We start from the raw sequence: 24357 nt of genomic DNA on the forward strand, positions 1-24357 counted from the left end.
TTATATGTGAAGGGGTGTTAGATTTTGTTTAATGCTTTTTCAGCATCTAATGATTTGATCATATAGTTTTCTGGATAGACACCATATACCAAAATTAAATCAAGAGCAAGTGAACAATTTAAATAACCTGCAAGGAAATAGAAGCAGTCACCAAAAGCTTCCCAATCAAAATAAGCCCAGGGCCACAATTCTACCAGTACTTCAAAGAAAAGCTAATACCTATACTCCTCCACTTGTCCCACATAATAGCAATAGAAGGAACACTGTCAAAGTCTTATTATGAGGTTACAGTTATCCTGATAATGAAACACACAAAGACTCAAACAAGAAAGAGAATTACAGACCAATCTCACTCATGAACATACACGCAAAAATACTAAATAAAATACTGGCAAACCAAATCCAAAAATACATAACAAAAATCATCCACCATGATCAAGTTGACTTCATCCTAGAAGTACAAGAATGGTCCAACCTATGAAAATAAAATACTTTTATTAATTTCTTGAGACTCTCATGATCCATTTTGATCACACTAACCCACATACTTCACCTCTAATTGCTCTTAGATCCACAACCAAATTCTTAGCCAGTTTTATGTATTCTGTTTTGTTTTGTTTTTAACAACTCACTAGGTCCAATTTTTGCAACCCATAAACCCTACATGTGTGGAGCCACCCACTGACACATAGTCAAGCTACCAGGGACCACACGCTGTAAATAAAATCTGTTCATCCTTGTGGCATTCTTCTGTCAATAGAGTCTTAGCTAGGGCTATGGTGTTGCGATCCTTTGCCACTTACATAGGACTTGCTCTTGTTCATAACATTTGTGCTATTATTTTATCCATGGTCATTTGTAAATCTCAAGGTAGAATCTTCCTCCACAAAGAATTTTTCCATATGATTATCAAAAATTACTATGTAACTAGAAATCTGAAAATTATTTCATGTCTGCCAAAGTAAATGATGTAAAAAATCTTTTGTCAGTTCTGGTTTAAAGTTATTTGATTAGTGACCCCTTTGTTTTATACATTTAAGAACAAAAGATTGCTGTGGATGTTTTAAATTCACAGTTATCATGAGTAAAATTAAAAATACAGGAACAGTAATTAAGCTTTCCTGGTTTTCCTATAACAATTTACTGTTCAAATGCCAAAGAATAATCACATATGATAAGGTCAGAGAGACCAATGATCAGGTCACTATTAAGGTGACAAAAATGTCAAACTACAGTGAGAGAAAATTAATGAAAATAATGAGGATAAGGGTTGTTTATCAACTGAATTCACAGATAGTAGTAATTTTCCAATTTGCTCAGCTGTAAGCAAAAGGGAAAAACAGGTGAAAACCATTTGGAAACAACAGCAATAGCAAGACAGAAAATTTGACAATGATTTTAGCGCCTCCCAGTGGAAATGCTTTTAGTTACGCTCTTGTTGGTACTGGCAGAGGTGTAGGTCCCATAATAACAGAAGCGAGTAGGCCTACATATCATCAGCTCAGATGGCTTCCTAGGTCAGGCATGCAGTAGGCTAATGATGCACTTCAAAATATGAAAACAATACTATGAATAATTCTGACTCCATAAAGAGTTGGCTAGGTATCATCTTGGATTAGGAATCATTGTCTAAAAGAGAATGAAGTTTCAGCTTTTTAAAAATTAAACTACAATTGCCTAACATCAGCTTCCATTTTCTCCCTGAAATCCATATGTACCCTATTCCCTCTCAAATTGCGCGCGCACACACACACACACACACACACACACACACACAAACGGTTAAATATATAAAGAAAATGTGCTAAGTTCTTTTAGTGCTACTTCCACATATGTGATTCTAGTGCTGACAACTTGATATCAGATAGCCAATGAAGAGGTTCACTCCTGTTGTTGAATATTGCTTTAACTATGTGAAGGTGTGTTACATTTGTTTATGCTGCATTTGTTTAACTATGGAAAGAAGTGTTGCATTGGTTTTACCTTGGCTGCCTAAGGCACCTGATTGATCTAGTAAAACACTGAATGGTCAATAGCTAGGCAGTAGAGGGGTAGGTGGGACAGAATAAGCAGGAGGAATCTAGGCTCCAGAGAAAATGATGGAGAAAGAAAAGGACATGCCCAAGTCCAGCCAGTCAGGGATCTACCAGCCAGCCAGACAGAGAGGAAGCAGAAAGTAGGACTTACAGAATTTAGGAAATTTAATAGTCTCAAGGCAAATGAAGATGAAGAAAAATGGTTAAACTAAGTTATAAGAGCTAGTGGGAGAAGGATAAGGTAAGGCCAAACATTCGTGAATAATAATAAGTCTCCATGTTATGATTAGGGGGCTGGCAGTCCAAGAAAGCCTGCTACACATACCTGGCATGATCTTACTTAAGTTTAAATAAGGTTCAAATATTTAAGCTTTGGGACAATTTGTGGTGAAGACGTTAACCTTGGTGCCCAGTATACAGAAAAGTATATTAGTAAGTAATAAGCAATAAATAGACTTCATGTACAGTGAATGTAATACTGATCTAATTCACAACGACAAAATTGATTTTTTTGTATGAACAACACACAACTAAATCTTGTGACTGAAATACAGTTTAATGATTGCTGCAAACAAATGCCACTACAATGTTCTACCTCCCCATTCATCACCGCATTCTTGTCACAGCCTCGAATCTCCTGCCCTTTTGAAGATAACAGTACTCACATTTTAGTACTGAACTATTCAGTTTGATTTCTCAGAGAGTATCTCTACTCATGGTGTTAAAGATGGCAACAGAATGAATATCTCCATTTTACTGAATTGTAAATTATCAAAATTAAGTAACTTCCCAAATATACTAAACCATATTTATTCTAACTTAAAATTAGGTTTATCCAAAGTTCAAATCATGTTTAAACAACTCTTCAATTTAAAAATACTTTAAATTATAATCTTTAGGTAGCATTCCTAGCTAACTGACTACCTAGCTATATGTACGATTGATTTATAGATTTTCTTGTAGCCAACTTACATACTTATCTATTATTCTCAAACCTGACTGTAAATACATTGGTGCTGTGACAAATGATATGGCTCCATGGATTGTATCCTCTATGTGTTCATGTGTAACTGGAACTCTGGCATTTCTGAGTCGGGTGACATAAATAAGTCCTTCATCTCTTAGGATGTCATGTTCACATGTGAGGACATAAGTTAACGGCATCCTCTGTAGCCAGGAGTCATTGACTAACAAAGGTGACAGTCTTTTATCTGAAACTAATTGTAAGAAAGCATTCAGCTTCCCAAGAACGGGCTCCCTATAAACGTGGTTCTTCTTATACTTCTCAGGAAGGAAGTGACTCCAGTTCACGAACTTGAACAAGTCTCTCGATCCTTCAGGCATGTGCTCATTTCTCAGTAGTGCATTTAGTACTTTTTTCTCTTCTGTGAAATATAGTATTGACAACTTAATTGCTAACTTCCTTGACAAAAAGGGACCATTTTCATACTCTCGATGAGATGGCATCCAGGTATCAACTGCCTGTAGTCCAGGGTATATCATAGCTTGTGCCTTAATTTTGTTTCTGTATTCTGGATCATCCTGTAGCTGTAAAAAAAACACATGGTGAGTGTTAATGAGTCAATAGCTTTAATGTCCTGAGGTAAATAAATTTATTAAACTGAAATAGTGTCTGAGTATTGCTCTCATAATATTTACTCATGGTTTCAAAAATGAGACTCTCATTCCATCTTCTTCATACTTAGCAGACAAACAAGACCTTGAGCTGGAGAATCCTACTAGAGATGGCAGAATGGCTATATTCTAAAATACTTTTAGTTTTTGGTGACAGGTTGTTTTTATCTATCTATCACATACTGTCCTCCTGTGTTAGCCTCCCGTGTGGTTTTAACCTAGGCATGTGTCATCATGCCCAGCTTGCTTGTGTTGACATACAGGAATCTACAATCGCAAAAACAATGAATATAGTAAAACAACATGTTGAAAACCCATTCAGATGGAGCATGAACATTTGTTGTTACATGTTGCAAACAATTCTATCATATGCCTTACCTTTAGCTACTAGTGTTATAATATGACAGAAAACACAAAGAATAATTTTCAAAAGTCAGAAGAGAAGAAGAAAGTAATGGACTATTTCATGTGTAATCTGTCTCTATCGGAAACAGGAAGAGCCCTGAGTTTGCAGTCATAAGACACTTTCCTTTCATTTCTTAGTTAGCAAGCTGAAGGAGAGACCTTGCAGTGGGTCCCTGCAGCACGTATGCTTCTATAGCAGAGTGCCACATTCCCAACTGTGTCTGCATCCCTCCACAGGAAGTTCAGGATGTGCTGTGTACAAGGTCATGCCCTCATCAGAAAGCGAATTTATATTAAATGAGAGGGCTAGTTGAAATCTCAACAGCACATCGCAAGGAAAATATCTGACCAACTTCAAAATGAACAGCACACCATAGGTACAAAGTCCTTAGCCTGGTGGTGGTAGCACACGCCTTTATCCCAAGCACTTGGGAGGAAGAGGTGGGTGGATCTCTGTGAGTTCAAGGCTAACCTGGTACACCAAGCAAGTTCCAGGACAAGTTCCAAAGCTACAGAGCAATCTGTTTCAAAAAGCCAAGAAGAAGAAGAAGAAAGAGAAGGAGAAGGAGGAAGAGGAGGAGGAGGAGGAGGAGGAGGAGGAGGAGGAGAAGAAGAAGAAGAAGAAGAAGAAGAAGAAGAAGAAGAAGAAGAAGAAGAAGAAGAAGAAGAAGAAGTTGTTGTTTTCCGGCTCTCCTTCCCAGTGGCTTTAGGCTGGTAATTTTCCAAATAAAATGCAGTGTCTCAGAAAGATGAGAGAATGAGTAGCAGTGAACACAACAGTAAAACTGAGACTGAGCCAAATAACTCTTCTGCATATAAACAGCCATAGTGTCCAGTTGAGTTAATGCCTGCACGTGATCTTCCATTTAAAAACTAGAATAGTCCCCAATTGAGTAAACGCCCATGGTTGGTGCTTGAAGCAGGGAGATTATACTGCAGTTTAAACTTTCCATGGTTTATCAAGGTATAGGAGAAACTTATTAATTAAGTGAAATCTTGGGAGATGGCTCAGTTTGTAAAATCTTTGCTAGAACAAGTCTATGGACGGCAACCCAAAAAGAGACCTGGGCATAGTGTCAGCCTAGCCCCCAGTGCTAGGGTGAAGAAAGACATATCTCCTGACCTCACTGGCCATTTAATCTGATAGATAATCCTGATAAGGTCCAGGGACAGTGAAAGTACTTGTATGAAAAATTATGATTTTCAAGGCCAAAATGGTTTGCCTTAAAATGTTATACAGTGAAACTCTATTTTGGAAAGAAAGAAAAAAAATGGAAGGTAAAAGCAGGAACTGCTGACTTCCACATGTTCACCATACATATGTACACACAAGGGCAAACTGACACACATATACTCCCATGAACATTGATCCACACAGAAACAAAAAAAAAGGCAAGAAAAAATGAATTAAATTGAATTAAGAAATTAAGAGAGACTAGTGGCTTTCTCGGGAATACTTCAAGCTCCACAGACTTTAAATCAAAAGAAACAAAGACATACCAGTGTGTTTATGGGTTAGAAAATAGAAAAGAGCCAAGGTAGAGACAAGAGTCGGGGAATTGGAGGTATCTCTAACACTAATCTGAGCCACACAGTTACTTTTTCAAATGCAAAGATATGGGGATGTTTGTCCTTATCTCCAATTACTTCCTAAAACTACTGTTCTTTATTATTATAAACCCCAAAATAGTGGCTCCTAGTGTACTAAAACACTCCCAGAATATCACCTGCCAGATCCCCCAAAAGCTCTGGTGAGCAGGCTTAAGGGTCCTTCTTAAGCGAGAGAAGAGTAGTGGAAGACGTCTCACTGCCTGGTCTTATCAGCTCTGTGGAGAAACAACAAATGTTTCATACATTGAGAAGCCAGAGAGCCCGTGGGCTCTGCCTTGGTCAAAGGGGTCCAGATCGGAGACATCTTAGCAAAACCATTGCTTTTTCCAACCTTTCACATCTCACAGCAGCATTTATAAACAAATATCTTTTGGCTGCTGTTGCTCCTTCCTCAGCATTCAAACAATTCAAAGAGAACATAATAACATACAGTATCCAGACTCTCTGTTTATTTTTCATCTTTACAAGGCTTTAGTTTATAACCTCTAGTTTTTATTTTTATTTTTAATTGTTGGCTTTTTGAGACAGAGTTTCTCTGTGTATATCTGGCTGTCCTGGAACTCCCTCTGTAGACCAGGGTGTCCTTGAACTCACAGAGACCTATGAGCCTCTGCCTCCCTAAGTGTTGGGATTAAAGGAGTGCCACCACACTGTGAACTCACAGAGGTCGGCCTGCTGGTCTTCCAAGTGTTGGAATTAAAGGTGTGTGCCACCACACCCAACTACTCTCTCTCTCTCCTCTCTCTCTCTCTCTCTCTCTCTCTCTCTCTCTCTCTCTCTCTCCTTTAAGGTCTTTTCCCTTTTTCTTTTCTCTCCCAAGCCTGCATACGTTTTTAACACACTGTAAATATTTAGAGGTTTTCTTCATCTTTGAATCTCTCTTTACTGTATATCTCTCTTTTTCTCCACCTTGTGAGTCTTTAATTTTCTAAGCAATATGGAGAGCATTAAAGCCAAGCCTTTGTCGGCTGGATCCAGCCCATTCCTTAGCTTTCTATTGCCACAACTCTATGGTGTTTCAAGGTCCCTGCCACCAAGCAAGCTGCAGCAGTCTGCTCAAAAACCGCATTAAAATGCTCTCTAGCCAGGCCTCCTGCCTGAAAGAGTCAGAGTTTGTCCTGGGAGAGTGGTCCAGAAAGCCAGCATTTTAAAATGGCACAGCCTTTTTCCTGCTATGGAAAATTAATTAACAAATGCTATTAATAGATTGCTTTTAGAATAACTAAAATTATATCTTTTTTCCCAGTAAAAAAGTATTTTAATTCGCTGTTAATGACAAACATGTTGTAGTGCTGGAGAGATGGCTGAGTAGTTAAGGGTACTTTATGCTTTTGGAGAGAAGCCAAGTTTAAGTCTAAACACCTACATGGTGGCTGAAAATAGTCAGGACCTCCAATTTCTGCAATTTCTTATCTTCATGGGCATTGTATGCACATGGTGCATAGACATACATGCAGTCAAAAACACACATAGACATAAAAGAGATAAAGTTAAGTAAAAAAATTAAAAGAAAAAATAAAAAAGAAAGCAATATCGCATTTATAGGTTTAAAAATTTAAGAACATTATAAATGTGGTTATCCACTTTCCTGTAAAAGGAATTGAACTACAGATATGCTTAGGTTTCTAGTGTCAATGAATATTGTTGAATTCACTTAGCAAATAATATGTTTTAAACATCACTACTTTTTGATTTCACAACGTCTCACCGCTCTCTAAGACCCTATTGTCAGTTGATTCTCCTGGGAAAGGAAGAGTTGGTTGTTTTAAAGGATGTGGCTTCTGAGGGCTTGTCCACACTCTAGCATAAAGCCAAATATCAAGCATGTATGGGCAGCACAAACTGTACTTGACAGATATCCTGATTAGCTTTTGTCAGCTCAGCACAAGCTAAACTTCTGTGAGAAGAGAGAGCTATTTGGATTATGCCTCTATAACATTGTTCTGTGGAAAACCTGTGGTGCATTTTCTTAACTACTGATTGCTATGGGAGGGCCTACCCCATGTTAATGACAAAGCTTCTGGGGTTTGGGTCTTAAATATAATAGAACAGTCTAAGCAAGCCATGAGGATCAAGACAGTGAGCAACATTTCTCCAGAAATTTGAAAACCTCTTAGATGCTATCAGGGACATTCATGTGATATTGTGAATTAAGAACCACTTAAGTAAATCTTTTGGTTTCCTGGGACAATCAATACTGATTTATTGTGATGAAGAGTTAACTGTGATTCAGAAGAGACTAGCACTACTACTGTATTGTGGAACAATATTTTTGTATACAGTGAAGATATGTTGCCTCATTGGGGAATAAAGAGCTAACAGGAAGAGGTTAGACAGGAGAGCCAGACAGAGAATGCTGAGAAAAAAAAAAAGGTGGAGTTGCCAGCAAGACACAGAGGAAGCTACTTGGTCGGAAAGGATAGGAGAGATGAGATAATAAACCCAGGAGACAAAAAGTAGATTGGTTAAAAATGGGTTAAAGTTGTAAGAGTTAGTTAGGAACAAGCCTAAGCTATCAGTCAAGCTTTCATAATTCATAAGTCTCGGTGTGGTGTTGTGTGATATTTTGTTTGTGTTTTGAAAAATAAAGCTTGCCTGGAGATCAGAGGGCAGAGACAGCCACTACTTAATCGTAGAAGCTGGGCAGTGGTGGCTCACACCTTTAATCTGAGTCCTTGGGTGGTGGAAACAGAAAGTGATAAGGTGGGGAGGAGACAGGATCTCTGCCTGTCAGACTGAGCAACAAAAGAGGTGGGAAATAACTAGTGGCTTCTCCTGGGTCTTTGGTCTTCCAGGTTTTTACCCCAATATCTGACTCTGGGTTTTATTGATTAAGATGAATTAGATTAGCATTTCAGTGTGGTTATTTGGGAGCTGGGAGGTGGGACAGAAAATTTCACTGATATCACTATGTCCAAATCGTCAGGGAAGGGTTTCCTCACGATCAATACATAGCAGTTATAGTCCAGAGGGTGCTAAGTTTCTACCTTCTGCTGCATCTGAACTTGGAGTTATGTAATTTCCCATTTGATACCGATTTTTGAAGGAATGAAGGGGTTATGGTGAGCAACCAAGCTTTGGCAGGCACCATGAGGGCCTAGAGAGGCTAATGGTGATTATGAAGCCTCAGTTGAAGGAGCAGCCCTGGGATTGACAGTGTGATGGGATAGGATTGAGTTTTGGAACCATGTATCATGGACAAAGCAGCTGAAGAGAGCAAATGAGCAGCTCTTGCCAGGTGCAGGGGAGATCACACATTTTGGAGATGTCAATACCATAGTCTTGCCAAAAAGAACAGCAGCTAGTATGGCATTAAGACAGCCTGAGCCCATGAGACATGTTACATGTGTTGGGGCAAGACCTTTGGAGCCTATAGAGTGAATCTGCAGTGTCTAATAATACCAAGTTTTCCTATTTTAGACTTTTGTTTTACTTTGTTCTGATTGAGACATTGCTCTAATTCTTCCTTCTTTGAATATGAAAGTATTTAATTAATTTATTATTTTATAGGAACCCATAGTAATAGACTTTGAAATATTAGAGAAACTGGGTATTTTAGAGTGACTGACCATCAACATCTTTGAATTTGTAAAGATTGTGGGACTTTCAAAGTTGCAATGTGTTTAATATTTAATAATGATATTAATATGAGATGTTGGGCATAAACAAGAAAGGGAAGGTTGCAGTTAAGTAATGATGTGTTTGTGTGTCAAGTTGACAAGCGTTCAGGAGCTCTGGCTGGTTTGTCTTTCATTTTGTTTTGTAAATTTGAGACAGGCTAGACTTATTTGAGAGGAGGGAACAAGAAAGAAAATGACGTTGTAAGATTGGTCTGTGGGTGAGACTGAAGATTTTCTAAACAAGTGATTGATGTGCCCAGCCCACTGTAGGAGGTTCTACCCCTGTACAGGTAATCCTCGATGATAGAAGCAAGCAGGCTGAATAAGCCACCAGGAATAAGTCACTGAGCACCATTCCTCCATTGCTTCTGCTTCATGACTCTTGCTGTATGTCCTCACAAAATGTATTAAAACAGCTTCACTTGTCTGCTCCACAGAGATAAACTCCTCCCACTGCCATGTATTTTCTGCCTTCAGGTACTATACCATGTCAAACCATAAGCCGAAATAACTCATTTTCCATTTACCTTTTTCTTATTAGGTCTTCTAGTCAGAGAGATAAGAAACTAATCAATTTGCATCAAGTCCAGTGACATCAAATTCACGGAAGTTTTATAATTTATCTTTGAAAAACTAGCAATAAAAGTTATACTAAATAATCACTCATAGTCTTTGCTATATTTTTATTAATTAGTATGATAATGTAGACTCGATGGTGTGACTATATTCCTAGTAGCTGGGGGCTGATGGGGAGAGATTGCAAGCTTAAGGCATATTACAGTACAGATTCAAATTCAGCCTGGGATGCTTAACTAGAGACCAACTCAAGAAGAGCCTAAAATGAGGTAGTTCCATATTTCCAAGGTAGATCATTTGTCTAGTGAGCAAATAGCCTTAGATTCAGTGCCCAATAAGCACACGTGCACACACACACACACACACACACAGAGAGAGAGAGAGACAGAGAGACAGAGACAGAGACAGAGACAGAGTAGGATTATGAAATTCATATGCAACATCACCTAATTTCTTGACTAATGCCACAACTAAATCTAAAATCATGCAAAAAGAATAAACTGATTTGGTTATGTTCCATTTTATAGATTACAGTAAAAACATCATTCAAACACAATAACTAAAGTTCTTCCTTTGAGTTAGGACTAAATTGTGCTGGTTCCAATCATACATAACACACATAACATACCAGCTGAGTCACTGATCCTGCCAGGCCACCCCCAGAGCTGTCTCCTGAAATACAGATGTGAGCAGGATCCACTCCATATTTTTTAAGAACTTTATCCTGGAGAAAGAACTTGACTGCAACAATACAATCTTCAAGGGCAGCTGGGAATAGATACTGAGGAGCAAGTCTGTAGCTTTAGAGGTAAATCAAACAAAAAAAGAAACAAAGAACTTAAGATACAGATAATTAGGCGCAAGTATCTAATTATCTCTAAATTTTAGTAGCAGATATATAAATAAAATTTGGCCCTATTTTGAATCTTTAAACCCATCAAATTAACCCAGACTTACTAATAAATGGTTTCTACTTTAAAACAAGACATACGTTCTAGTTTAAAGTGTTTTTGGTATTAGTCCAGTGAGAAGAAGAATAAGATAGCATATATTTTCATCCTCAAGAAGTCTGTAACTGAACCAGGCCTTGAATGGAGTTGGTGACTCAAAAGCAATTCATGATCATGGATTAGATTATTCAAGAAATTTAAATCAGAAAATCTGAGAGCAAAGTGTTGGTAGATGCCTTCAATTAGAAACTTATTTGGCCAAAATTTCACAGAATTGTAGAATTCATTTCCTAAGCATGAGGATTTGAATTAAAATAAGCAGTTTGATATATGGATATGTAAGCTATATCAATAAGGATTACTAAAATACTGTGATTCTTAAGACAAAATATATAATATCTTTACTCCCTCATCCTTAATCCCATCTCATTGTGCATTCTTTTATAGAATCATGTCTCAATTATACAGTCTCATTTTTTTAACTCTTACAATTAGGATTAGAATTCTTGAATTATTCATAGTTCTATAATGAACAATATTATTCAGATAGTCCTTGTGAATTTTTAAATTTTAAGGTGTGTCTAAGTGTTTAACAATAGCATAATATCAACCTTGAAACATCAAAGTATAATTTTATTTCAAGATGAAGAACAGAAGTTGCCTGCAATAATTTTAGAATCCTTAAACTAGATATAACTTTATTCTCTTAAAAGCTTATGTAAATTATAACGTGATAAAGTTGGTTAAATTATAATGATAAAGACAAACTGACATTACTACTGTAAATTAGAAATTTCTCAAACATAAGTGATTCCACTTGCTTTAAAGCAGTGACTATGAGCCCGACAGTACTGAACCCACTAGTTTATGCTACTTGACTCTATTATACTGTCAGCAAAAATTCCTTATAATGATTCAGCAAAAACCTCCAATTTTGTAAATCCATTCCGATGCTATGACCCTATCCTATAGCCATACTGATTAATATCTTGCATATCACTTTAGAACCTTAATCTGGCAATGAATCAAGATAGAGACAGAGACCCAAATTGGAGCTCCGGACTGAGCTCTTAAGATCCAAATAGGAGCAGAAGGAGGGAGAACATGAGCAAGGAAGTCAGGACCACGAGGGGTGCACCCACCCACTGTGACAGTGGAACTGATCTATTGCGAGCTCACCAAGGCACGCGGGACTGGGACTGAATAAGCATGGGATGAAACCGGACTTTCTGAACGTGGCGGACAATGAAGGCTGATGAGAAGCCAAGGACAATGGCACGAGGTTTCGATCCTAATACATGAACTGGCTTTGTGGGAGCCTAGCCTGTTTGGATGCTCACCTTCCTGGTCCTGGATAGAAGTGGGAGGACCTTGGACTTCCCGCAAGGCAGGGAATATGGACTGCTCTTCATTCTCGAGAGGGAGGGGGAAATGGAGTTGGGGGGGAGAGGGGGACGGGAGTGGGGGAGGGGGCAATGTGTGCGAGGAGGGGATGGGAAATGGGAATTTTTTTGCAATAACAAAAAAAAATAAAATAAACAAAAAAAAGAAAAAAATTTGCAGGTGAAAGCCAATTTTCTCCAACCTCATGATGAGCCATAAGAAGTATAGAATACACCCAAAAGGTCATAAAGCAATAAGCATGTATTCAACTTTCTGTTATATTGTTGAACATTCGAACAAAAGTCATGAATTAATAAGAGCTGTCATTGGAAAGGTTCTTGAGTAGTTTGAGTGGTCCCAACATTGGTTCTAACTGTTATTACTTAGCCCAATAATAACTCTAACATACATTGCTACTACCCCTCATGATGTGGGATTTCCCTTTGTATGCTGTCATTACCATTAATGAATAAAGAACTGCTTTGGACCTATAGCAGGGCAGAACTTAGGTAGGCATGGAAGACTAAACTGAATGCTGGGAGAAAGAAGGGCAGAGTAAGAGAGAAGTCGTGTAGCCCTACTGGAGACAGATGCCAGAACTTTAGCTGGTAAGCCACAGCCACATGGCAATACACAGATTAATAGAAATGGGTTAAATTAATATGTGAGAGTTAGCCAATAAGAAGCTAGAACTAATAGGACAAGCAGTGATGTAATTAATACAGTTTCTGTGTGATTATTTCGGAGCTAAGTGGCCAGGAACTACCAAGGGGCCTTTTTATTACACCCTTAGGTATGATGAATATACACTATAGGCATATTACCTGGGTAGGCTTTATGTTCTTAAAGCTGCCACTGCTCTATTGGCAAAGATGTTCACATCTCTGCTTCTCATAAGAGTCTACCATGGCAGAGATGAACGCAAAATGGAGCCTTGTTGAGAAAATTTTGATATTATAAGGTTAAGAAAAGATTGTTGAACCCAAATTTCCTAGCAGCAATCCAGCCACCACTGAGGATTTGGCAACTTGTACTGTAAACTAGCTTAGGTGGGAGGGCAAGGGCACAATACTAAAAATAGCCAGTCTCTTACTCTGGGGCCACCACAACAGCATCAAGTCTGCTGGCCGTCATTCGGTTCACTAAATCATAGGGCCGCATCTCTGAAATGACAGACATAAATACAGAACAGAGCTGTGTAAATGCCAGGCAATGAAAACCCAAACACATCTATGAATCCTAAGAGAAATCAGATTTGTGATTACTTAATGAAAATCTTGCAGTCTACACTTTGGCCACCACATGTAAAAAAAATCTCCACTGGAATTAGAAAACCTTCCTTAACTCCTACCCACTAAATCTGTCCTAACCCAGGCCAGAAGAGAAGACTCTTGCTAGGTCACAACGAAAGAAGCTTGCTATGCCTTGATGACCTGCTTGGGTTTCTCAGAAAACTTGCTCTGTCTTCCTGTGTTGCCAGCTTCACCTGACTCCAGTTTCACAGCCTGGTGCACTGTGACTGCTTTCCTGCCTCTCATTTCTGTGGTCAGTTACATCTGGAGGAGGCTGTGGCTGAGCAGTACTGAAGGACTACACCAGGCATTGCCTCACAGACAGTGACTGACGAGCAGTGGTGATGATCACAGTCCCAAAGCTTAAATAGTAGCAAGCTATCCTTTCATAGAATTTATATTTTACTTTACAGGAGAGAAAAACGTTTATGACTTGACTCTCTCAAAGTAACCATGTCCATACCATAAAATTGGCTATAAATCAGAACTCTAGAAGTATGTTGAAGATTATATTTTAATCATCATTATAATATTCATAAATTTAGATAGTCACCTTAATTCATCTATCTTTAAAGATCTTTTAGAGTTCTCAGACTTTTAATAAAGGGACTTTAGTTTACCTAAAGCCTAATATACTTCTCAGGATAATTTTTTAAAATTATTTTTCCATAATAAGAGGCATAGGCTTTAAAATAAACCTTAAGTTGTTTTTTTTGAAAATAACTGAAAATTTTAATTGTAGTTAAAATCAATCAGCATATTCTTGTTTACAAAGATTTCACATAAATTAACTAAGGATTGAATTTAGTTGCTATATCAGGAGGCATAAAAAATAAATTTATTATGATTAAAATCTTAACAGAAAACAATTCCAAAATTTTTCAGCAAAAACCAATTAACTTAAAAATTGATATTATTATATCAAACATAATGACTACTGTCAAATGCTCAATGGAAAAATTAACTCATTTCAGGAGAAGGTGTAACAAGATCATGAGATGCAGAGAATTCCATTTCATATAGCAATTGCAATCAAATGAAAACACACATTACAAAATACACTTACTGAAGCTTCCCGTGGAAAAAGCACCACCATGGATGTAAATGACAGCTGGTCTCTGTCTTTCAGACTTTCTTTTTGGCAAATACAGACGAACAGGAATGTTACTGAAGTCTGTGTCAATCACTGTAAGGTTTTCATCTGAAATAGGTCCTATATATTGAGTTGTCGTTATTATGAAGAAAATATCTTCAAAATTCATAAGACCCGTATATTCAAATAATGTGGCCTATCAAAACAACATCCAAATGTATGCATTATTTTTTTTTATTTTAGCAACACTAAATTCACATAAAGATGCAATGGGAAAAAGAGTAAGTATGGCATTATTATGCCATAGTGTGTATAGCACTTCCTTCACCAAAGGAGAAATGCACACCTCAGAAGATGGAGAAGAAAGGTATGGAAACACAGAAGGGAAAGATGGCTGAAATACAATGTCTTCCAAACACGACAAGGCACTTGCACTTATCACCTCATAGATGCTCCGGTTATCTGTACGAGATGTGCAATGACCAAATCAAATAATATGTAAGCATTTATTGGGGCCTTGTAACACAAGAAGCTGCAACCCCAGCTCAAGAGCTACTGACAGTTAATGTCTACTGGGGATGAAAGGATCAGGTACCTTCAGGGATATGGAAAGTGGCACTGCATCCAGCACATGGCTCTATGACCATAAGCAGCACTAACTGGATGCAGTGAGTTATAAAAAATATTTTTTAAAAAGGACATGATGTTGTGAGGGATATGCAATATGAAAGGTCTGGGAGATGTTGTAGAATGAATATGATCAAAATATCGATATAAATATAGAGATGAGAGATTATAGATAGATATCAGTAAATATGTATTTTATTTATATTTTCAAAACAATAAAATATTAGTCAAGCACAAAGGAAAAGAAAATGAGAAAATATTTGCACTAAATATGTAAAGATTATCATCTTTAGGCTGGGCAATGGTGGCGTACGCCTTTAATCCCAGCACTCGGGAGGCAGAGGCAGGTGGATCTCTGTGTGTTTGAGGCCAGCCTGGTCTACAAGAGCTAGTTCCAGGACAGGGACCAAAAAGCTACGGAAAAACCCTGTATCGAAAAATCCAAAAAAAAAAAAAAAAAAAAAAAAAAAAGAAAGAAAAAAAGATTATCATCTTTACTTTAGGAAAACATGAAAGTATATCTAGACTAAACAATCAGACTTATTACATGTCCCGATGCATATACTCTTATTTTTACTCTAGAAATCTCAATAAATTCATCTGTAATAAGACATATATAATATTAAACCAATCAGCTGGGCGATGGTGGCGCTAGCCTTTAATCCCAGCACTGGGGAGGCAGAGGCAGGTGGATCTCTGTGAGTTCGAGACCAGCCTGGTCTACAGAGCTAGTTCCAGGATAGGCTCCAAAGCCACAGAGAAACCCTGTCTCGAAAAAAACCAAAAAGGAAAAAAAGAAAGAAAAAAGAACATTAGTTTCCATTTAGCAATGAGTAAATGAGAAAGAAAATAAAAAATAAAAATAAAAAAATATTAGACCAATCAACATTTTATGATAGATAAGGGACTTGTAAAGAAGTTCCCACACAAAACTCAGGAAATACTGACACTTATTGGTTGCTGAGAGGGGAGATGCCATTTTCCTCAGTGGTGTAGCTAGCTAGCCTTGTTCTGGTACATAATGCGCCCCCATGTTAAGGCAGGACACTAATTAAATTAGTGGAAATTCATAAAGAAAACATAAGAGTAGAAAGAGGAAATTTTGAGAACAGTTTCAGAAAAAGAGTTGAATTCATTATGTAAATTTATGAATTGTCAAACAATAATAGCTCATTATGAATTTAAAATAAATCTAAAACATACAAAATTTGAAATTAAGATAATCTCATTTGATACCACAAATTTTTGCCACTGTTCTTTCATTGGGTTAAGTTCTTATTAGCTTAGTTTTACCTAAAAATACTAACTGAAAATAGCCTTTTATGCTTCCTTTCTTTGCATGTCTATTCCCAATATTTTATTTTCATTTTTATTCATTAATTTAGTTTCAGTGTTTAAAGTTTAACTGCGTGTGTGTGTGTGTGTGTGTGTGTGTGTGTGTGTGTGTGCAGGCATCTGTGTACCATATATATATATATATATATATATATCAATGGGAGCCATAGAACACATTCAGATGTTGAATCTCAGTTTTCAACTTATTTGAGTTAGGGTTTGGTGTTCTTTGCACTACATATGCCAGTTGAGATAACCCATAAACCTCCAGGGATTCTCATATCCCTTCTTCCCATGCCACTATAGAAGCTGTGGACACCACTATATGTACTTTTATGTGGGTACCAGAATTCCAAACTCATCTTTACCTAACAAGTGCTTTACCCACCAACCCATCTTCTTTGTCTTCGACTATTTCAAAATTAAAATATAATGAGTAAACAGGAAATGCATTGTGAGCAACTTCCAAAATTCTAGAATTACAAAGATACCTGGACATTTACGCAAAGTTCTTCTGTAACATTGGGGCATCCATAGTCAGCCTACAGGCCTAGAGTGTCTTGTGAATTTCTCAGTGAAGTAGGAAATTTGAAGGACTGTTCCACTTATTTTTGTAAAATTTGTCAGTCACTTTCTTCTGTGTCCTACAGAATTTCTGACAGACTCTTTCATAAAGTAGGAACTTGAAGGATTGTCCCTCCTTCTTTTGTGAAGCTCATCAGTTTTTTCCTGTGGGTCCTGCATTTTTGGTTTATACAGCATACAGTCAAACAGTCCAGGCAAGAGCAGTTTCTTATTCAAATGGCTAGCTTTGTCACACGAAAAGCAAACTCTACAAGGAGTTTATTCAATGCCCATCATCCTCTTGAAGTAATTGGTGCTGCCAGGAGCAGATGTCTCACATCCAAAGAATTCTAAGTTCTTAAAACATTTTAAATGCCACATTCTGTAGCCCTCTGAAATGTTCGAAGATTATCTATGTTTCTGAAATGTGACTTCTCCTATCTGGAAAACCTAACATGTCTATAAATTTGACTACTATAGATGACTGTTTATTTGTATTTCTTAACTATGTCACACTTTTAAATAAGTTGCATAAGCACAGTACTTTAAACAAAAGTGGAAATATAGAAATAGTATAACAAAGTATACAAATTTGTATCAATAGACCAAAATCCATACTAATATAAAGTATTTTGATATTAACAGTTGTTTTTGGACTAAGGTAGATTTAATAATCTAAGTTCTTTTCTTTTCCTCATTTCTATATCCTATTCCCCTCTTTTCTTTAGAAATTAACTATGGCAGCTGGGCGATGGTGGCACACGCCTTTAATCCCAGCACTCAGGAGGCAGAGGCAGGCAGATCTCTGTGAGTTCGAGACCAGCCTGGTCTACAGAGCTAGTTCCAGGACAGGCTCCAAAGCCACAGAGAAACCCTGTCTCGAAAAAAACCAAAAAATAAAAAAGAAAAGAAATTAACTATGGCCATTAACCATTTATAACCAACCTTCTTTAAATGAAATCAAACATTTATTAACACTGTTTTGGAATTTGAGTGTAGTTTTCTATGTTACATTCTACTGATTGGGGGCACTGGTAACCTTATGGGAATCCTAAAAATAATGCAGAATTACATTAAAGTCCTGACTGGGGTATTTTGTGTGGTTGGTCCATCTCTTCCAGTAGCCTTGAAGCTGTTGTGGATGTTGAATCACCTGGGCCATCATCCCCAGTGGATACCTTTCATAAGGTCTTGCTCAACCAAACCATATTAACCTAGAAGGAACCTACAGCTTTTCATCTCCTATGGAAACAAAAACAGAACTGCTTCTCCCTCCAAAGCAACATATATTCTAAGTTACATTTTACAAATATGTTTATTTTTTACTTTTGTTTTAGAGTTATGACATTTTAAAAAATATTTCAGTTGGTTTAATTTGTCAGTACCTCCTTCAATCTTATGTCTCTCAGCCGCTGTCCTTTGCTTTTGAGCAACCAAAAAAATTCAAAATTAACACAATACTATATAGGATCCTGACTCCTTGTGTATTTTTTATTTTTGACTGGCTTTTTTAACAGTACTCTAATATCTATTTAAAACTTTGTTTTTTTATATATTATGTTTTCTATAACTGTCCAGACCCATTTTCTTTCTTTCTTAAGTCTACTCACATTGTTAAACATTGTTAAACACATAAAAACATGTTTAGAGTTCTAGACCAGCCTGGTCTGCAGAGCTAGTTCCAGGACAGGCTCCAAAACTACAGAGAAACCCTGTCTCGAAAAACAAAAACAAAAAAAAGAAAAAAAAAATGTTTAGATGTTCTTCTGTCTAGACTTCCTTTTACTGTGTATCTTTCAGCCTTTTCAACTATATTTATATATTTCATAATTCTATGTTACATTTGAAGACACAAAGGCAAATTTTTACAATTCTTTGTTTTAAAAATACATTTATATTGATAGATGATAAGTATTGAGTCGCTTTGGTGATATACGAACTAGTGATGGTTGTACTACTCCAGGACTAACCAGTGATATATGTACTAGTCAGGGATGATGTCATAACCGTTTATAAAATGGCACTTGTCCACCCTCACTTACCTACTGGTCAGTCAACAACATGAGGCATTAAGAAGCCCAAACCAGGATAACTCAACTAACTTTGGACTCGGAAGAAAATGCATCAGTTATTGTAATGATTAGTTTGACTGTCAGTTTCATATAACCAAGATCATCTTAGGAGAGTCTCCTCAAGGAACTTTCTAGATCATGTTAGCTGGTAAGCATGTTTATGGGGGAAATGTCTTGATAACATTAAACTGATATGATAATACACAGCCTTAAGGTAGGCGGCTCTGTTTCCCAGGTAGGACCTGATTGCTAGCTAAATATAATCATGCATGCATTTATTTATCTCCTGTCTTGATTGTTAAAGTAATGGCACATCAATACCATAGCACCCCGATTGTCCTGAAATAATGGCCCCTATTCTTTGTTGTGGACTCTCACCTGGCTTTTTACCAGGGTATGTTATCACAGAAACTTGCATGAAAACAGAACAGTTGTCTAGCATAAAAAGATTGCCATTCTTCTCCAGCAGAGTAGATAATACTTTATTTTAATATTAACACAGCACTTATATAAACCTGTAGTGAAATCATCATCACCATTTAGCTAATTTTTAGCACACTTAAAATTGATGATGTAAGCCCAATATAAACTTCTTTTGGCACTAGAGTATACAATTTTGAGTACAGGAATTTTTAGAATTGCCTAAAAACAAAAAAAAAAGATACCAAAACAATAGAAGGCTAAAAATAATTCAAAACTTTATGATATGAATTATTTATACATGTGAGTTTAAGAAAATGTATGAGCCATTCTGAAAAGCATCAATTGTATTCAAGTATCTGAACAATTACTCAAAAATTCTTTTAGAAATATTGGTTATTTTTGCTGTCAGTATACACTTACCTTTAGAAGTAACATTTACAAGCATTGTGTGTCTTCATTAGACAATAAATCATGTTAGCAATTAACTAAAATCTTAATTGTAATATTATTTGGTAGGTAAATCTTTAAAAAAAGCAAAGTCTCTTTCAAACTACTGACTCAATGACACTTCATTTTTATATATTTGTAACAAGGCCTCCCAATTTCCCAGGAAAAATATATTACCGTAAGCGTTGCTATTTTCGTAAGAATATCTATGAGTCTCACTTTCCAGGGTTCTTCAATGTTTTCTGGTATGGGTATATAAGTATAATAAGCAAGAAGGATGCAAGATAATCCAAAGAGCAGCATTTTATTCCCCATGCTAAAACTCCAAACCTCTCTCTGCTTATAGTCAAATTGCTGCCTCATATATAAATCGCTAAACAGTAAGACAAAGGTAGCAGGCTAAGTCTTCCAGACAACACGGCAATAAAGCAACTCATTTACTATTCAGTTCTAAGATCAGGCCACTGTTGTAACAGGTAATGCAGCTGTGCTTCTTTGTGTAACACAAGATACCATAAATAATCTGTTGAAAATTGGGTCAAGAGTAAAACCATCACGAGAAGATCAATTTCTTTCACATCAGTGAAACACATCTTAGTGAGACTCACAGCACAGGAAAGATTAAAATCCACTTTCTGGAGTCATTTTAAAAAAAGTAGTGACAAGAATTTAAAAATAATTTATGAGTAACATTTAATCAACGCAAAGGCTAAAGCCTATAGAACAGATTATTTTAAAAAAATAAAACCTACTATGTCAAGTAAGCACTAGGAGAGCACTAGAAGGCAGGAAACTAAATGCTGGTCAAAATTATATAAATAATTCACTTAATGAAGAAATATCTGGGCAATATTAATCACACATTGAAGTTAAGCTTAGGGATACATAAGCTAATTGCATAATAATGAGAATATTATATTATATTAAGCAAACATTTGTAGCAGCATTGTATTATATTCTGCATTAAGCAAGAAATATTTGAATAAACCTGACAAATATCTGTTCTTTTATGAAATTTCCTTGCTTTTCTTTTCATTGTTCTAAGTGTTGCCTATGCATGTTATCACAGAATGAATTTCTTACTTGAAGCCACTTCTGAGTTACTACAAGAAATTTGAGGCAGAAACTGTTAGTGGCATGATTAATTGTTCCATGTTGTTCTTTGCTATGCTTCCTAACCCTGTTTTCACATCTACCAGAAAAAAATATGTACAAGACAAAAATGCCTTGTGCAAATAGATAGGTACTGGAGAAACCAGGAAAATTAAACACACAGCTTACCTCTCTCGCTGGAATGCTAGGAATGATGTATTCTTACAATTTGGTGATCCATTACTGTTTGATGAGATAGACTCTGTCTGTATTTTCCAGAATTCGTTTTTCCTTAAGCCCTTTCTCCCTAAACCTGGAGCATCATTTATAAGCCATAATCGTCACCCTTACGAATGATGTCACTTGTGTTTTACAACAGCCTAAGTGACTCCTATGTTATCTTGAGACCAGGCCAATCTTAACACCCACAAGTACTATGTTTTCCCTAAGTCAAGCTTTCTAGACACTAAGTCATGGGCAGTATCTCTCAGACAACATTTCCCATTCTTGTGAAAGAAACCTGATGTTCTTTGTAAGGAATCTCAGTGTAAATGTCTTAAATTGTGCAATTTGGACTGACTTATTTGTTATTGGAATACCTTATTAAAAATTATACTATGCTTAAACATGGCTAAAACAAACTAACCTGGACCAGATGCTAGAAGTCCTGGTTTCCGCACAGGTTACAACAAAATCAGACTAACTCATTCTCATCTCTTTGTGGACCATTTTCCCCCTACCTGCTCTAAAGCCTGAAAGATAAACACTACAAAAAAATCAGAAAAAGTCATTCTTCCCAAGCATTTGTGAATAAATATATGGCTCCTGGATAGAATATGCTGAGCAGAGCAGGGTATAATTATACATTTTGGAGTATATATGCCTAGTTATTGGTTGTTCAGCTCTTTATTAGACCAATCAGGGGCTTTGGGCAGACAAAGTAACACAGCTTCACAGAGTTAAACAAATGCAGTATAAAATATTGCAGCACATCTTTGCATCATTAAACAAATATTCCACAACATAAGCAAATATAACACATTTTAAATTAATATTCCCCACTATTTCTCCCTTTTCATTTAAATTGAAGCCAAAAGTTTTAAACTTTAATATAGTAAAACTAAACACAGCAAAAATATCTATCAAGGAACAATTACATTTACAATATTCTGCCCATTTGTATTTAGCAAATTCAGAGAAAATATTCTTTTATCTATCTCATCTTAGTAATTTTAACATTTTATACCTAACTTATTTTCTATCATAACTAAAGAAAACTACAACTCTAATTATTTAGCTTTTAACTCCATCGAAGATCGCAGAAGGATGGTGTAATATAACCTAACAACAGAGATATCTGGCTGCCTGGACAATCACATAAGCTGTTTGGCAACATTGAAGCACTCATCTTTGACCTACAAGCCTAGAATATCTGGCAGACTTTTCAGTGAACCAGAAAATCTGAAGGGAAGGACAGTCACAAGTTGTAATGACAAAGGTCATCAGTTGCTTTCCTGTGTGTCCTACAGAATGTAAAGGAGACTCCTTTGTGAAGTGGGAATCTCCAAGGACTGCCCTGCCTTGTCTTGGTGAAGTGCAAATCTTTTTTTCTGTCTTACTTGTACAGTCTGTATAACATACTTTCAAACAGTCAAGGCATAAGCAATTTCTTGCCCACCTGGCTAGCATTGCCTCACTGAAAGCAAATTCTATGTGAATTTTCTTTGATGCCCTCCATCCTTTTATGAAATAAATTGATGCTGCCAGGAGTAGATGTGTCTCCTTGTCATGAAAATCTCTAAATTAGTGAAATATTTTAAATTCCATATTCTATAGATTTTTGAAGTGTTTGAAGATCATTTATCTACCTTAAATATATCTCTGTATGATCTTAAAAACATACCAAACATATCTGATTGTTACAAATGACTAATTACTGACCCGTGTTTCTTGATTATCCTAAATAGTTTATAATAATAGTTTTCAAAAACCAGAACTTTACCTTACATTTTAAATTAGCTTCATAGTTACAATACATTAAGCAGGACTAGAAACATATATACAGTATGTTGCAACAAAATTAACCTTAAATTTGTACCAATATACCAAAATGCATGCCAAAGGAAAATGTCTGAGATTAACAGTTGCCTTTTTATCCTATATTTCTATATTCCCCTAAATGATAACAAAGATTCATAACCCACCAAACAACCAAAGACTACCCACTCCATCTCTTGGAAATGTGGGCATCACGTTCTCCAGACTGTTTACTGTTGTCTGTGGGAGAAGGTATTTTTAGGGGTCTCTGAGAAAATTGAGAAAATGGTCATGTTCTGGGAAGACCAGTTGTAGCCTTCGTTGATATATGTGTGTCAAGATTCAGGAGGTCTTTCCTGCTCAAACATGATCTGTATCAACCCTGAAGGAATCCATAGCCTCTTGTCTCCTGGGAAATCAAATGTAAAACCTCTTCCCCAAAGCAATGCATTTTTTGAGTTTCATTTTAAAGTTAAGGCATTCTTAACATACCTAGGCTGGTTTATTTCATCTGTCTGTCTTTCAATCCATGTCCTTCTGCACTTGTCATTATTTATCAGCAACCAAAAAAATTCAACATCAACACAATACAGAATCCAGACTACTTATGTATTTCCCATCTTACATGTCTGTTTTCTTTTATATTACTCTTACTCTCTCTTTAAAGATTTTTTATTTTTAGCAATTTTTTCTTTGATTATCTCTATTCTTTCTCTTAAGTCTATATATATTGTTAAACACAGTGTAACCTATTTAGAGGTTTTCCCATCAGCACCTCTTTTGCTGTATATCTTTTAGCCTTTAAACTGCTAAGCAGTGTAGCAAGGACGTCTGAGTAGCTTTGGCTGCTGGCTCTGCCTTCTTCTAGGGTTATAAGAGCCAAGCCTAAAGATCATAGCCTGGTTGGAGATGAGGGACTGAGAACTGCATTCAACCCTTCAACTCTGGAATGCCAGTGCCCTGTACTAGGGCAAGTGTTTTTACTTAGTTTTCTGTTTCTACAGGATGTTCAAGGCCCCAGTGTTTGGCAGAACCTCTTAAAAGGAACCATAGCCACATTTTTGAAAAGCTTTCTCAGGTGACACATGGAAATATGGCCACACATTGGACACCAAAATGTAGGTTTCAGATTTATTTATTTATTTATTTATTTATTTAT

The 24357-nt window shown here is 36.6% G+C and overlaps 1 protein-coding gene across 1 annotated transcript; it reads right to left on the reverse strand.

Annotated features, from left to right (window-relative positions):
* Positions 1-2981: 2981 nt before the first annotated feature.
* LOC121453011 (arylacetamide deacetylase-like 2) lies at positions 2982-20384 on the reverse strand. The gene is made up of 5 exons (XM_041659523.1): positions 20247-20384; positions 14575-14797; positions 13310-13379; positions 10512-10683; positions 2982-3584 (listed from the first exon to the last, which is right to left on the reverse strand). The coding sequence occupies exons 1-5, from the start codon at positions 20382-20384 to the stop codon at positions 2982-2984; spliced, it is 1206 nt and encodes a 401-aa protein (XP_041515457.1).
* Positions 20385-24357: the final 3973 nt, after the last annotated feature.

This window comes from Microtus oregoni, unplaced genomic scaffold (assembly GCF_018167655.1).
Source record: "Microtus oregoni isolate MIOR12 unplaced genomic scaffold, Mior012 000010F_ref0000083, whole genome shotgun sequence".
NCBI lineage: Eukaryota > Metazoa > Chordata > Mammalia > Rodentia > Cricetidae > Microtus > Microtus oregoni.